Source organism: Cyprinodon variegatus, unplaced genomic scaffold (assembly GCF_000732505.1).
Source record: "Cyprinodon variegatus isolate N-32 unplaced genomic scaffold, C_variegatus-1.0 Scaffold242, whole genome shotgun sequence".
Classification (NCBI taxonomy): Eukaryota; Metazoa; Chordata; class Actinopteri; order Cyprinodontiformes; family Cyprinodontidae; genus Cyprinodon; species Cyprinodon variegatus.
The window spans coordinates 294,936-309,934 of record NW_015150695.1 but is presented as its reverse complement, the minus strand read 5'-3'; the positions used below and the strand labels follow the sequence as shown (position 1 = coordinate 309,934).

Genomic DNA, 14,999 nt, shown 5'->3' with positions numbered 1-14,999 from the left:
TTGAAACCTAAGGGAGATGGATTGGCACTGCTTTGAAACAACAGAGGGTTTCACCCAAGACATTTTAGTTTTATTTCTGCAACCCATATAATAAAAAATTAGTTTTCATCCATATTATTCACCTAGTATTGTTTATACAACAGTTTATATTCCACCTTCTGCTGTTGGCAACACAGTGGGTGATGTCATTGAATCTGTTGTTGCTAAGCTGCAAATGCCAAATGCATTTGTGGCAAAAACTGATGGTTTTAAGTGTGCCAGTGTTCCAAGAGTTGGTCAGTTGCTGTACCAGAGAAAAGAAAAACTTTGTGTTTGTCCTATGCAAAAGTCAATGCATTGCAAATTTCTAAAGTATGTCTTCTTTTTGGAAATTAAATCAAAACATGTTTTTTCTCTGCTCACAGTTTTAGCCCCTTTATAAGGGATAACCTACATAAATTAAAGATAACTGTAGGAATATAGTCACAGGAAGCTGAACACACCCTGCAAGGTTCCTTTGAGGCTACAGGAGCTACTGGGATGAACTGTCAGCCACATGGCAAAAATATGAATGCAGTGACTGAGTGTGTCAGACTAAATAAACTTCTGTGTAGATAACACTATCCCCCAGATATGTTATAAATGCTATCCCAGCATTAAACACGGATTTCCAGTGATCTGAATGAATTGCTTAAGAAGAAAAAAGAGCCTTCATGGAGAGAGACAGGGAATTTATTGATTAGTATAAAGAAGCAACTTGAGAAAAAGGTAAGAAAAAGCAAGGAGGCATACAGGAAGAAGCTGGAGAGTGAGCTCTAGTATAACATTATCAGAATTGTATGATCAGAAATGAAGAAGATCACAGGGCTAAGCATAGGGTGGATCAGACAGGTGGAAGTCTGGGCAGAGTCACTGAAGTGAATACCTTCATTAGGTTCACTTCAGAAACAACCCCTGCCCACATTCAAATAGACATCTAACCCTCCTTTTACCCAAAACTTCCCTCTCACAACCCAAATGTGTCATCTTCCACCTCTGCATTGAATCCTTCTGTCTCTGTTTACTTGTATACCAAATCCAAAGATATTGCTGCTCCATCCGCCTTTCATCTGTCTCTCAAAGTCAAGTGAGGAGGCTTAACGTGACCCAGAAGATATTTCCAGTAATGAAAAAGCCCCCTGCCTTGTTTCAGTACCAAAGGAAACTCAGCCAACAGTCTGGTTTATGAATGACTACAGATTTGCTTCTCACATCATTTTGGTCTTAGAGAGACTGCTGTTGATCCACCTGAGTAAACAAAACAAGCAGATGTTAGGGTCCTCTGTAGTTTGCATATCACGGTTAAGCTGGAGTTGAAGATGCCATCATATTGTACGTGTGCTTTAACAAACCCACTGTCATTTGCCAGAAACTCCAAACGACTCAGGTGGAAGCCCCAATAATCACAGTGATCAAACATGACCTGAAAAACAGACTGCAGTTTGTGAGACTGAATGGTCCATTGTCTAATCAAGTAGTCAGGAGCACAACAGAGGATAGTACTTTCCCCATTCCTTTTTACTCTGTACGCCTCTAACTTCCTGTACCAGACAGAGTCCTGTCATCTGCAGATATTCTCAGACGACTGCAATCATTGGGTGCATCAGGGATGGACAAGAACCTGAGTACATGGAGCTGCTGAACTTCTCTGTGCCATGGTGTGAAAACGAAATGATCTGATCTTAAATTTGAACCAATAAGCAAGATTTAGATTTCTGAAAAAGCAGGAACAAGTCAAATGTTATTAACATCATCAGATAAGAAGTGAAAATAGTGGAGGAGTATAAATATGCCTGTGTTCTCCTAGACAACAGACTCTACTGAAGACAACTGTGAAGCTGTCCACAGAAGGGATAGAGCAGACTCTATGTTGAAGAAGCTTAGTCTCTTCGGTTTAGCAGCAAGATGCTGCATATCTTCTGTAAGTCTGTTGTGGAGAGTATAATACCTTCTACCATCAGAAATCACTGTTGCTGTTACTGGGGTGATACTGGGGTGATAGCATCAGAGCAAATTACTAAAAAAATCAGCAAGCGAATAAAAAGACTGGCTTCATTCTAGGAAGATTTCTGAAACTTGTGAGGATTATTTCACAACCAATGCTTCATAAAACGAAGAACAGTATGGACAACCATTAGTATCCTCTTCATCAGACTTCAACTACAGAGTGTCTTCAGTCAGAGGCTTCTTCAGATAAAGTGCAAGGGAGACAGCTAGAAAAGATGCTTTCCTACCTACAGTCGTCAACAACAACTCAAAGAAAAAAAAAACTCTGGATTAGTACATCTACTCTCCAGTTCGGATTAATTTCTTGGACGTGCAGGTGGAGCAGTGGTTAGTACGGAGCCCTTAGTCCTCAACCTGGGTTTGAATCCAACCTGTGGTCCTTTGCCGCATGTCTCTCCCCCCCTCTCTCGTACTCCCTTTCCTGTCAGAAAAACAAGTCACTAGTGCCATAAAAACTAAAAAAACACACTGATTTCTTTAAAAGCAGCCTTCAGATAATCTACATTGTTGTTTCTGGTGTCTTTGATCCTTCTCTTAACAACAAATTTCCTGTGGGTTCATGTCAGAGCATTTTACTGCTCAGTAAATCAGAGTGACATCAATTGGCCAGCTTTTGGTACTTTTGGCACTGTTAGTAGAGAAAAGTAGCTGCTGGAAAATAAAATCAGTGTCTACATAAAGCCTTTCAGCTCAGGAACTGGAAGGTTTTTTTACAATGTTGCAGTTAATGGCTACTTTGACTGTGGTCTTCGGAAGTTATTCCATATTATCACTGACTTTGGAAACTTTACACTGGACTCCTTCCAAGCATCTCTTCCACAGATATTGGAACTTTGGTTTTCAAATAAAATACACATTTTACTTTAAGATGAAATTGCAGCTGTCAGTAAACTGAAATAAGGATCTACAAGGGACTGACTATGGGGGATGAATAAAATGCATGACACTTTTGGGATTAATTTTCTAATCATTTTACTTTTTGCAGTGGGACCAGAGCTAATACCTCATAGTTGCTTTTACTTATGTATATCTTGTATTAAAAGTATATTTAGCTTATAGAATATAACCAATAGACATTTTATCAGCTAATCAACTGACTGTTGCTTCATGTACAGAGAGGAAGCACTGAGAGTGCAGAGAGGAAAATGAGAGAAAACGACAGAACTAGTGACATCAGCACTGCTGACGACAGCATGAATACTGGCAGAAGGTATGTGGACAGCGCCTGAGAAGAGGAGAATTAGTTGTTTTGTTTGAAGCAGTGAAAAAGCTCACAGTAAAACTAAGATCATTGATTTGTCAAAGTTTGCTCCAATTGTCTTATAGCCAAGCTTATATGGAAGTTTTTACTTTTATTCTCAAGTATACCATGGAATTGTTATCAAAGTTTTATTTTTAGACAAGCATGTTTAAGTGATTTTTGGTCAGTATCAATGATAATTTATTTTCTTTGAAATATTTGAAACCATTCTGAATTGTGTGGTTTTGTTTATTATGGAAATATCTGGAACCAGGCTTTGAATACAGACAGACAGAACTATGATCAATTATTAGTTGCTGTGTTTTTCTTTCTTTCATCTTCAGCATGGTGAGCCAGAGCAGCAGTCAGGCAGAAAAACGTGCTCAAAGTGTTCCCAAAAGCCAAACGCTTCCTCCTACATCAGCCAAATGCTCAACGCCAGATAAGAAGCAATCAGCTCCCGCTACCGATAGCACCAGACCCAGTCGGTCAGCAGGAGAGAGAAGGTTTGTAAATATTTGAGATTGGGATAAAATAACTGGTGTCTGGCTTCTGTTATTATTATTGTCATGTAGTTTTTATATACTAATCATTTCATAATTTTCATAAACATCCTTTAGTTTGTAGAAAATGTGGCTATTCTTTTTGCTTTGCAGTCACACTTTTAAGTGAGCAAATCAGGAAATGTTATTGTGATAACCACAAATGACCAGCAGGTGGCATCTGTTGCCTTCATTTTCCTCCATGGTCTCTTTCAGCAAATAAAGTTTATTTTTTTAATTATGAGAATGTTTTTGAATAACATTTTTGGTGAGTCGTTTTTCATTAAAAAAACATGTTAAGAATTTTAAATTTAATGAAAACATCACCTTGGATCTTCCAAAACTGTCCATTGTGTGTTGGGTTTGGATTGGTCATCATCTGTCTGTGCTGTCCAATCATTTTGCTGTATCTGGGAGTCATCATCATGTTGCAAGTTGCTGTTCATTTCCAGGTGCAGCCCCACTGATAATGATAAAGGACGCGGCTCATCAAAGCCCATCGCATCATGTCCATCAGAACCAGACACATTACCCCCACCGCCCAACAGGTACCGCAGCACAAAAGAGCCCACAAAGAGGAGAAGAAACTGCGCAGTTCATTTCTGCATTGTCATTTTCTGCTTTACTCCCCACCCCCACCTTTATTTATCTCCACCCATCTCATAACATGTAGCACTGCAGCAGTAGCAGCCCTGCAACCTGCCTGGAATTTTAAACAGAAAAGATGGAAGGAGAGGCAAAGGTTTAGGTTTACTCTTTATTTGAAGCTAGAGGTTTCCGATAAATAAGTGTTTATCTGGACCAAAGGCACAACCTTTGTAACAGATATTCTAGCTTTTATCATTTTACCATGCTTTTACCTTCAGTTGCTTTTATTCTGCTTTTTATTTATTGTTTAATTTAGTACTTTTGAATTGTCCTCGTACTAAATTGTGCTATACAAAAAAACTTGCCTTGCCTTAGCCTTCTAGTAACTTGAATTTTCAGGACTCACATATGATAAGGTGTCATTAACATACCGAGACAAGGAATATACTGAATAAAACGGTTATGATTTGTCCACAGGAAAATAATTTTTTCCATGCATAGTGCAAAAAGACTACATATCAGTCTTAACTTTCTGCCTTGTGCAGGTCTGTCAGTGGGAGGAAGCTATGCTCCAGCTGCGGACAGCCTCTAGGAAAGGGAGCAGCCATGATCATAGAGACACTAAGCCTCTACTTTCACATCCACTGCTTCAAGGTTTGTACACAAGAGGTGATTCATCACATGAGGTTTAGTTATTTACCCATACAGATTCAAACCTTTCTCTTTTCTACCTGCTGAAAATAATGTTAAATAAATTGTTGTACTAAAGAAGATCTTGCTTTTTTCCAGTGCCTTATAGACGTTTGTTTTTTTTTTTTCATTTAGGACATTACAACATAAAATCTTTTTTTGGATTTTGGTGGGTTTTATGAGACAGACCAGCACAATTTTATTTTTCTTCTTTTTTTTATACATTCTTTTTCAAAAACGTTGGTATCTCTTACAGTTAAGTGATGCAGAGATCCACAGCTCAGGTGGGGAAGCCTGGTGACACAACTGCTAGTCATGAACTGACATTTACCAAAGAGTGGTGGAAAAGACCTCCCTAAAAATAGCTAAAAGAAATATTATATTAATTTTGCTTCATGCAAAATAAGAGAGATGGAAAGCAGGAACATACTTTGGTCAGATGTGAACAAAACAAAACTGATCCAGAAATTAACTCCACTGGTGGAGAAGGTGGATTGAACCACTACATCAAAAGACATAGGTCTAAACCTTTCCTGGTTTAGGTCATAGGTTATTGAAATAAATCTTTACTGAATAAACAATTTAAATCTTAAGAAATTAGCTCAAATATTTATAGTGTTCTGTAGCTTTTTAAGCCAAATGACCTGGGTCAATTTTTGTGAGATTCTTATCACAAGCTTTAACTTCCTGGCTAATGCCTGCACAGTCCCCAAATGATACTTCTTCCTCATTGTGCAGTGATTTTTTGACTAATTCCTCCTGCAGCGATCCATTCAACAACAAAGGGCCACTGTTGCTCATAACATGTTGGATTGTCTTCTCAAGCATCCAAGCTTCCCTCTTTAACCTCCAAATTAAGCAGCAGCCATGATGGTCAAACATTTTCATTCATCGTACCGAAATCTATCCTAGCTTTAAAATCTTGTCCCAGACTGCATTAGCAAGATTTAAAAATCTTCAGAATCTATTCCTTTTGTTCTGGGATTGAGACTCCGCTCACAGCTAAACCTGGTCATTGCTGGGACACTGAATCTGTCTCCCTCCCAAATAGTTGAATTACTCCACATTTGCATTGTATTCATACTCACATACTTGAGAGAATCAGTGTAGCACCTGCAAACTACACTCCTTCACCTTTATCTCGAAATTATAACAACCAGATTTTTTTTCTTTCAAAGTTTACGATGTTATGCTAGGTTATTATAAATGAGTAGTTGCTTTACAATGCATTCAAAATAACAAAAAAATAAAGAAAAAAACATCCATGGATGTCCCCATTTAACTCTCAATATCTTGTGAATTACCCTTTTAATACAGATCCAAACGTTCCCTTTCTTTTTATACAATGTGGGTAAATATTGTAGTATAAATGTAAAGATGTCTTTTAAGAAAACAGAATGTGTTACAGAGCTGATATAGAGTTTTTCCCTTCTGGTTCTTCTGTTCTTTAGACAAGTAATCTGCTTCAAACACACTAAATGAGGTTACGCTGAAGGAGCATCAATGGCCTAAATCAAAACACTGATCCTGTTTATGTATCTTGTGGTATTATTCAATGGATAAAATATATATTCCTGTCTTCTCCTCACCTGTCTCTTTGTTAGTGCGGGGTGTGTAAAGGACAGTTAGGCGACACAACCACAGGGACAGATGTCCGGATAAGAAATGGCCTCCTCAACTGCAACCAATGCTACATCCGTTCCCGATGTAAGTTTCCCGTAGAGATTCCTGTCTCCATTTTAACCAATTGCTTGTAACTTTTTTTCTAATTTAACATTTCTGATTTTAGGCATCTATTTATCCATACATAATTGTATACAAATCAGCAATATTAATGAACGTATGTGGATTTTGTCACCCCTATATGTTGCCGCAACTAATATTAGCAAATATTATGATAAAAAAAAAAAAGGATATACACTGTCTACTTGTGTACATATTTAAAATCTGGTCATAGATTTAGTTTTTTTTTTCCTATTTCTTTCTAAAACGTTAAGATTACAACATTCTTTGAGTGTTTTCGATGTGTGACGTGTGATTTATAAAAAAAATACTAAATCAAATCTGCTTAATATGCCCTTTAATAAACATGTCAGACCCCATGAGGCATCACAAGGAAATAAAATAATGGACAATAAAATTGAAAGCCTTTTGTTCGAAATTTCACACTCTTATTCATTCTATTTTATTTATTTTTTTGTCTTTTCTCTAAAGCCGCTGGACAGCCGACCACATTGTGATGCAGTGAAAAAAAGCACAAGGTTTGCAGAAGAAAGCCTCATCCTCGTTTTAACCAGATTAGCCACCAATCACGTCCTCCGCAGCCTGTTGGGATGTATGCTTCCACCGCAGCTCTGTGACCACTGAAGATCTATCATTTGGGCCAAATAGGGATCAGGGGACTGATAAATGTTTAAATCAAAAACATATATTCTCTGTGTTCATGTCATCTGCTACATGAGTGAAGTCTGAATTCTATTGGGCCTCATCCATCCACAAAGCTTGCTTCATCGTGCAGCGAGTTTGTTCTAAGGCGGCAGCCATGTTGAAAAGACAACACATAGAGCTCACCAACACAGTGATTCAGACCACTTTACATACTGGAAAAAAATAGTATTAATTTTTCTTATTACAGATGAGATAAAAAAGATGTGATGCAATTAATTACAGTTTAAAGATTTATGTTGGTTTGTTTTTCATGTTATTTTTTTTTTAAATATGGAAATTAATACAAAGTATTTCCCCTTCAGGTAAATAACAGTAAAATGTAAATACACAATTGGGAAACTGTAATAAAGTAAAAAAAAAAAAAAAACATATTTAGGAATTCAAATACATATGAAAAATTATTTTTAAAAGAGCTTTTCTATGGAGAATGAGATAAGGTTTAAATTAAAAATGAGAACAGATTCAGGCTGATATTGAAGGCAATAACAAAGTTGTGAGCTTGTTTTGAGCTGTTGGTTGCAGCAGATGGTTTTATTCAGTCTGTCTTGTTTAGCCAACACTGTAATGTGCCTTAGGACAGTGAAAGGATGCAGGAAACAAAGCGTCAGATGAGTGCTTCTTATTTCCCCACTATTTTTAATTTTCGCTAAGAGTGATTTGGTCAGAATAAAACTAGGAAAGGTGAGAAAGTTCAACTACATTATTTTATCATCTCCTTAATCATTACTGTTTATTTTCTTTTCATCATACAGTACTTGATATCATCATTTCTGTTTGATCGCCTTGTTTTCTGTAATTGTAAATGATGAAATAAAAAAAGCTAAATAAAAACCATGTGTACTCCACATGACAGGGCGAATAAGGGTTCAATTTTGAATGTTTTTGATATTGAATGTGTGAGAATCAGACTTGTTTTGATAATTTCTCAGCTGTACCGTTCATTTATGCACCTGAAAAAAAGTTGAAACTGAAACATCTGTAGTATCTGAAACATCTGTCGTCAGCAGAGGTAATATGAATACATACCAGCAGAAGCTTCACTTGTGCAATGTTCAGTTGGTTTAAACTCCTGCCAGCTCCAAATTTAAGACTTGTTAAGAGCTTCCTAATTTGTTGTGGGTATGTTGAAAAAAATGCATGTTTAAAACCAAATGATTTGCTGTATGAATGCAAACCAGCCTATATCTCCTTGTGCTTAAACCGGCTTCACCTCTGGAGTCATCTCTCACTTTCTCTGAACCGCAGTATTTTTAAGATTTTTTTTCCGACTGTATTTTTTTTTTCTATTTTTAGCACTTATTTAGCTAATGTGTAAAATCCATGTTGAGTCTTTTATAGCAGGAACTATGAGTCCAAGCTCTTGTCCCAGAGGGTTTTAATAGGACAATAGGGGAATGGAAACCTTTTTGCATCTGTACTGTATTTATTGTATAATAGCCTATTCAGCTTGAACGTTATTCAGAATATAGTTTCATTTGATGTTTTAATGCAATAGCATTTATTATTACATCACTGTATGTTTATAAATAAATATAAATGGACATAAAAATGTTTCTTTATTGTAATACGAGTGGCTGATTTCTGGAAGTTTTTGTGAACTTGTGGATAAATCGTTGTCAGCTCATATTTACCATAAAAGAGTCAGAATTCAAGCATTCAACAGATTTTTCCTCATTACTATGTTTTGTTTGATGCTACAGTAGGTAGCAGAAACTCATTATTGATTTGGTCAAAAAAAAAAAGAATGATATCTGAATAAATAATGAAATGTTGGTTTAGGCTTGAGAATTAGGCAACACTGGAAAAGATGAAGTAATGTTTAATCTGTCTATATCATAACTAACATGAGGTTAAAATACCTTGTAACATTGAAACGGCTTTATTTCTTTTTTCTTCTTTTTTTTTATGTAATTAGATATTTATTTGTAAAAACCGACCATTTTTTATACCTAAACTAAAATTATGATCACGTGATATTTTGTTAAGGTCTAATGTAGGTTTAGCTTTTTTTTTTATAAAAAAAAAAAAAAAGTAAACTTGTTTTATATGTTTTATATGTTAATGCTAATCCGAGATCATTAATGTAGCTGTAAAAGCACGGTGAAAGGTTTAAAATAACACTCCCTCGTCATATCTCTTTATTTGTGTTTCGATGTTTTTCGGGTTCCATTTATGTTTTATGCAAGCAATCCTTGTTCTTTTGTGTGTGTGTGTGTGTGTGTGTGTTTTTTTCCTATATTCAATATAGGTTGCCATTTGCAAAATACCAACAATGTATTTGGTACCTGAAAACAGAATATGATCAATAGTAAGACTTTTTATTTACATCACTTTCTTACTGATTAATTTTTCCATATGTTAAAAATTAACTAAACAAGATCGGTATTTAGTTTAGTTAAATGGAACCATGACCATTTTTTTCGTTTATTGTTTTTGTTTGTTTGTTTGTTTGTTTGTTTGTTTTTTAGACAAGTGGATGTTCTTAAAGAAAGAATTATGAATTATATTGACTTGAATTATCAATAAAGCGCACTGGAGCTGTCCTTGGTGCTGGAACTGTTGGCCCTTTTAAACGACCACCGTCAGATTTCTGTAGAGGCCTAATTTATTTTTATAAAGTAGACATAAAGTTTTCGGTTATTACTTCTCAAACCACGTTGAAGAAATGACAAAACAAGCTCGGACTATTATTTTTTTTTATCATCAACAATCATTTCAATGGTACACCTTGAAAACTATGTGCACATGTAGAAATATTTCCTTTCTTAAATATAAGCATTCGTTACCTACATATAAATAACTTTCAGATCCTGGACAAAAACGTGTTACATAATGCTCACAAAATGGGAGAAAAATCATTTGAAAATCAGACAAAAAGACAACATGCAAATTATATAGAAATAAATACAATGTCTGCATCCACCCCACCCCCTTTTTTATTACCCAAAATAAATTCTTCCGAGGGAATTTTAGTAAAACATCAAAAAGACTTGTATGGTCGATCTACAAGGAAATATGGCCTATGGTTCAACTATAAGAGACAAGAATACGTATTAACACTATACAATTGAGCCACAAAAACACTGCCGTAGAAAGACACACAAAACACAGATTTCCTGTCTGAGGTGAACATTGCAGTAGTTTGTGCCTTTTTTAATATCGAGGAAATAAGTGTGTTTATAGCGACAATTTAAAGAAACTAAACTCTCTGCAGCCTTAATGAAAAAAGAAAACGCAGCGTCCACACAGTAGGCTGTGTATAGAGAGAACAAAAAAGCGCTTCGGTAGATGGTTGTGTCAAAGCATCCTCAGTCATGGATTTCAGGCGCCTCTGTGCCCAACAAAAGCAGCTGTTGAACTCTGACTCTGAATGTGATTTAACGAGGCTCTCTCTTGCGCACTGAAGACACGGCGCGTTTCCAGTGCGCCAACCTTCACCTTTCATCCTTATGATGTCAAAAATATACATCTGAACAAGTCATTTACTCATTTTTTTCTGTCTAAAGCTAAATTAAGGTGAGGTATGATGTCTTATTATATTAAATGAGAGAATATTGCCTCGTTCGCTGCTTATTTAAGATAATTATCTGCGAGACTTGATCAGGCGAGGATGGCAACAGTTCACCCTTCCCAGTTTGGTCTCCACCTCATTCTGTGTGAAACTGTGACTTGTCAAGATGAATATTTTACAGGAAAATTGTTGACCACAAGGAAAAGCGCGAGGTAAAAATGAAATAATCATATTCATCTGTTTTTCTAACTGCTTTTTTATTGTCCTCCAGTCTGTATCGGGCGATTGCTTTTCAGTCTCCAGAGAACTCAACTTTTCTAAGCCTCATTAGAACATGCTGGTCTTTACTAATGTCGCTTTAGCTCCGTTTTGTCTTTGCAAAGAGGACAGTACGCTGGCGAAGGGCCCGCCCAACGAGTCCGGAATGGATGTGATGGTTCCGGGCGCGGTAGCCCAGCCTTGGCTTGGCGCCGTCACTCCCATGCCGGATGACACGGAGGTCTTCACTTGGTCCACCTGTCCGTTCCCGGTGGTGTTGACCTGACCGGCGGTGGGGCTTGGTCCTCCGCAGTTTGAAGTAGGAACCGGGTTCGGTCCCGGCCCTCCCGTGCTGTCTGGGTCGGTAGTTTTGGTGTCTTTGCTGTCTTCGTCTCTAGAATCGGACTTCTTTCCAGAACTGGACTTGGCGGCCGCTGCTGCGGCGGCAGCTGCTCGCTCTTGCTTGCGGAATTTGGCGCGACGGTTTTGGAACCACACCTGGGAAAAAAAAAAACGTTCAAAAAATGTAAGCGCAAATAAACTAATATATTTGTTTTATACAATACAAAAGACATAGAACATATATGTAGGAAATGATGCGATCTTTGGTGTCAAATCCAGTGAAGTAAAGCTTTAAAACATTCACCTAATCTTGTGATTTAAAAAAAATATTTCATGAATCTTGATTTTAGTCCAAATCCACTGGTGCGTAATTGTGCGTAAAGGCACCAGCCACCGATGGATGCCTGTTGAGCAGCGAGTTTGGTTTATACCTGCACTCTCGCTTCGGTCAGATCGATCTTAAGTGCCAGTTCTTCTCTGGTGTAGATATCGGGGTAGTGAGTCTCTGCAAAAACCCGCTCCAGCTCCTTCAGCTGCGCGCTGGTGAACGTAGTCCGGATGCGCCTCTGCTTCCTTTTTTCGTTCAGCCCTCCATGATCGGTAAAGAGTTTGTAGGGAACTGTAAACCAAAGGGAAATGTCAAGGTCATACGTGTTGAATTCGGTCAGTAAAAAAAAGGATGTGGTTGTGTTCAAGTACGATGCAGATAAATGGTAATAAATACAAATGTAGTTGTTTGGTGTAAAATCCGGTTATGCACGCTGAGTTGGGGCTTCCTGTTAAATCCTGCATTTGATTACCTTTAAATTAGATCAGAATTGATAACACTGTTGACCTGTGAAGCGGTTAATTGTAAAATTAATTGTTGCTCCTCAGATTGAGGCTCCTCTTTGAAAACTTGTCATAATGTTGCCATCCGCCCTGCTTGTTGCTACTGTAACTCCAATTTCGTGTCAATAATGAGCTTTAGTCTTTGGTTATCTAATTATTTTCGAAGCTTTATGTCTCATCGCAAAGTAAATAAATTATGCCTATCATTTTGGCAGCTTAAGATAATTCTGTTGGCGGTTTTGGGTGTGACTGGGATAGTATAACCCCATAACCGAATTACCTCTTGCCTGCAATCGCTTCTAACGTGATAAATTCTTTCATTTGTGTAAGCAAATTTCGTTTGGTAAATACTAAACACATTTCCATTTTCAAATGCAATCAAGGCATCCTATAATACACCGGGTTGAGGCTCCGGAGCTCGCTGCTGCTTACCTGCGGCGTACGGGCTGCTCTGGTGATCCCGCAGGGTCCCCAGACTGCAGGACCCCGGCGTTAGGGAAGGACAGCCGGAGGTGGCCCCGAAAGTGGTCCTGATGGGATTGTACTGGAAGCCACTGGTCTGACTGCACGAACTGAAGTCCGCGTAGGCCGATGCCAAGCTCGACGTGTCCATCCCGGCCATACATGACTCGTAGGCAGAGGAATTTAGGTAAGAATACTCCATTTTATACATTTGAAAAGGCTCGGTTGAGATTGAAAGCTGCACTTCCCTGGAAAAAAAAATGAAACAGAAGCACCCAAAAAATGGGTTTGGAAAAAAAAACAAAACAAATAAAAATCAACCTGAGGAAAACGCGCGGTTGAGTTTGATGACTTGTTTGGTTTGGACTGGTTGGAAGAGGGCTGGACGGTGAGAAGATGTTCACTGCTCAGCGCCTGCTCCAAAACTGGCCTCCTTTATAGGAACCTAGCCCTGTTTTATGAAAAGCCCCCTAAGAGCCGCCTAGCCCGAGGTCTCTAGAGCATATAGTCCTCATAATAAACTTGGCTCTTTCCGCTTGGACAATAGCAAAGCGTTTGGTCTTATTGCTAGCGCTTTTTTACATGACAATAACTCATCAGTCTATTGGGCTGGCACTGGGGGCCCGGGCTGTCCAACCTCCCTATCATTGATCCCCTGCATCTCTAATTAGAATTTAATACCACGCCATTACGCAGCCCTCCACCACCACCGCCGCCGCCCACCCCCTCCACCCATCCACCCCACTCCTCTCCAACCAACATCTTGCCCTTTAATTCAATCACACCACTTGGAAATAATGAAAGTTGGGTGACGATTCTCCCTGATCCAATTTTCTCCAAGCTTTTAAGCCTTTTAAGCGACCGTATACCTTGGGCAGGATTTCACAGAGTATTCCCACTCTGCCTCTCCTTTCTGTCCGTATGCTCCGACATTTTTTCCTGCTCTCTCTGCCTCTGATCTTCTGCAGTGAAGCGGTAAAACATGTCAATTTCTATCCAGTAAAATGACCTATTTTTACGCACAAGTATCCGTTTCAAGTGCACTTGATAATAATGCAATAATTGTGCAAAAAGAAAAAAAAGCCACTCTAACAAGCAGATAGGCACTAGTGTATTTTCTCATGTTGTCTCGTTTATTTTTGTGTCTACTTTGAGAATCTGACTGTTACTCTAAAATTGCAGTTTATTGGTTGGTATCAAGTCACAAGCCCCAAATAATAAATTCCTTCTTAATAAAATGAAAAAAAGCGGATCCAACTTTATTTTGTTATTCTCCATCAATCACTAGGTAAAATTCATTTACAGAATTTACAGTATATGAAATAAACATATTCCCCCATTATATTTATTAACCTATATGCCACATTTGCCAACACTACTGGGGCATCAAATCATGTGAAACATCCGGGTGTGTGTTTTTATGATTCAAATGACTTTATAATTCTCTTTATTACTTTCATTATTTCGTTTATTTGGCAAATAACATCTTTCTAATGAAAGTAACGAACTGGCGCGGCAGTCATCGGACCTCTCAGGCTCCCAATATTGGCTGAGTGGTTAATTCGGTTTGCGTAATAAGGTGAACCGTTTTCTATGGCACTTACACACAGGCTGTGTTTCTTACTTTCCTTTTGGTTTTTTTTTGTTCATGAGATCGAGTTCAAGTCTTTTTCATCGAGGCTCTGTGTCTTTACTCCAAATTATTGGCGCATAAAAAGGCGCAACAGTAATTATAGTAGATCAATCTAATTTAGCAAATGATTGTTTGGTGCCTAAACGCGTTTATCTCGTCACGTGAAGTGATTGGAATATCACTATAATATTGTTATAATAATCCCACAGGGAGAGATAGGTTGTATTTTTTTTTTTTTTGGCACCAGCAGCAGCTGAGTTTGGTGTCAGATTGGACAGTGGATATTAAACGCGTTTGTCTCACAGCCTGTTCACTTTTACAGGATTGTTATAGATTATTTTATTTTCTGAAGCGCCGCAGATTTAGTTTTATCCGAGTTTATCACAGTATTGATCTTTTGGTTTTTTAATTTCTTTATCATCAAAAGAA

The 14,999-nt window shown here is 37.8% G+C and overlaps 2 protein-coding genes across 2 annotated transcripts in view; one reads left to right on the top strand and one right to left on the bottom strand.

Annotated features, from left to right (window-relative positions):
• The window catches only part of limch1 (LIM and calponin homology domains 1), a 112,866-nt gene extending 103,697 nt beyond the window's left edge, over positions 1–9,169 (top strand). Inside the window, exons 21-26 of the mRNA XM_015381822.1 lie at positions 3,141–3,235; positions 3,610–3,771; positions 4,260–4,355; positions 4,941–5,049; positions 6,690–6,792; positions 7,300–9,169. Coding sequence (XP_015237308.1) covers positions 3,141–3,235; positions 3,610–3,771; positions 4,260–4,355; positions 4,941–5,049; positions 6,690–6,792; positions 7,300–7,325 — 591 coding nt within the window. The 3' untranslated portion in view covers positions 7,326–9,169. The remainder of the gene's footprint in view (positions 1–3,140; positions 3,236–3,609; positions 3,772–4,259; positions 4,356–4,940; positions 5,050–6,689; positions 6,793–7,299) is intronic.
• Positions 9,170–10,214: 1,045 nt separating this feature from the next.
• phox2b (paired-like homeobox 2b) lies at positions 10,215–13,535 on the bottom strand. Its single transcript, XM_015381804.1, has 3 exons — positions 12,908–13,535; positions 12,076–12,263; positions 10,215–11,800 (listed from the first exon to the last, which is right to left on the bottom strand). Exons 1-3 carry the CDS (start codon positions 13,146–13,148, stop codon positions 11,372–11,374), a joined length of 858 nt encoding a protein of 285 aa, XP_015237290.1. The 5' UTR covers positions 13,149–13,535; the 3' UTR covers positions 10,215–11,371.
• Positions 13,536–14,999: the final 1,464 nt, after the last annotated feature.

What these genes read in the sequence shown, in the direction of transcription:
- phox2b (XM_015381804.1), bottom strand. Translation starts at nt 13,148, where the DNA reads ATGTATAAAATGGAGTATTCTTACCTAAATTCCTCTGCCTACGAGTCA. An exon ending in GAGCAGCCCGTACGCCGCAG is followed by an intron (nt 12,264 to 12,907) that starts GTAAGCAGCAGC and finishes TTTGGTTTACAG; the next exon opens with TTCCCTACAAACTCTTTACC. An exon ending in TGACCGAAGCGAGAGTGCAG is followed by an intron (nt 11,801 to 12,075) that starts GTATAAACCAAA and finishes TTTTTTTCCCAG; the next exon opens with GTGTGGTTCCAAAACCGTCG.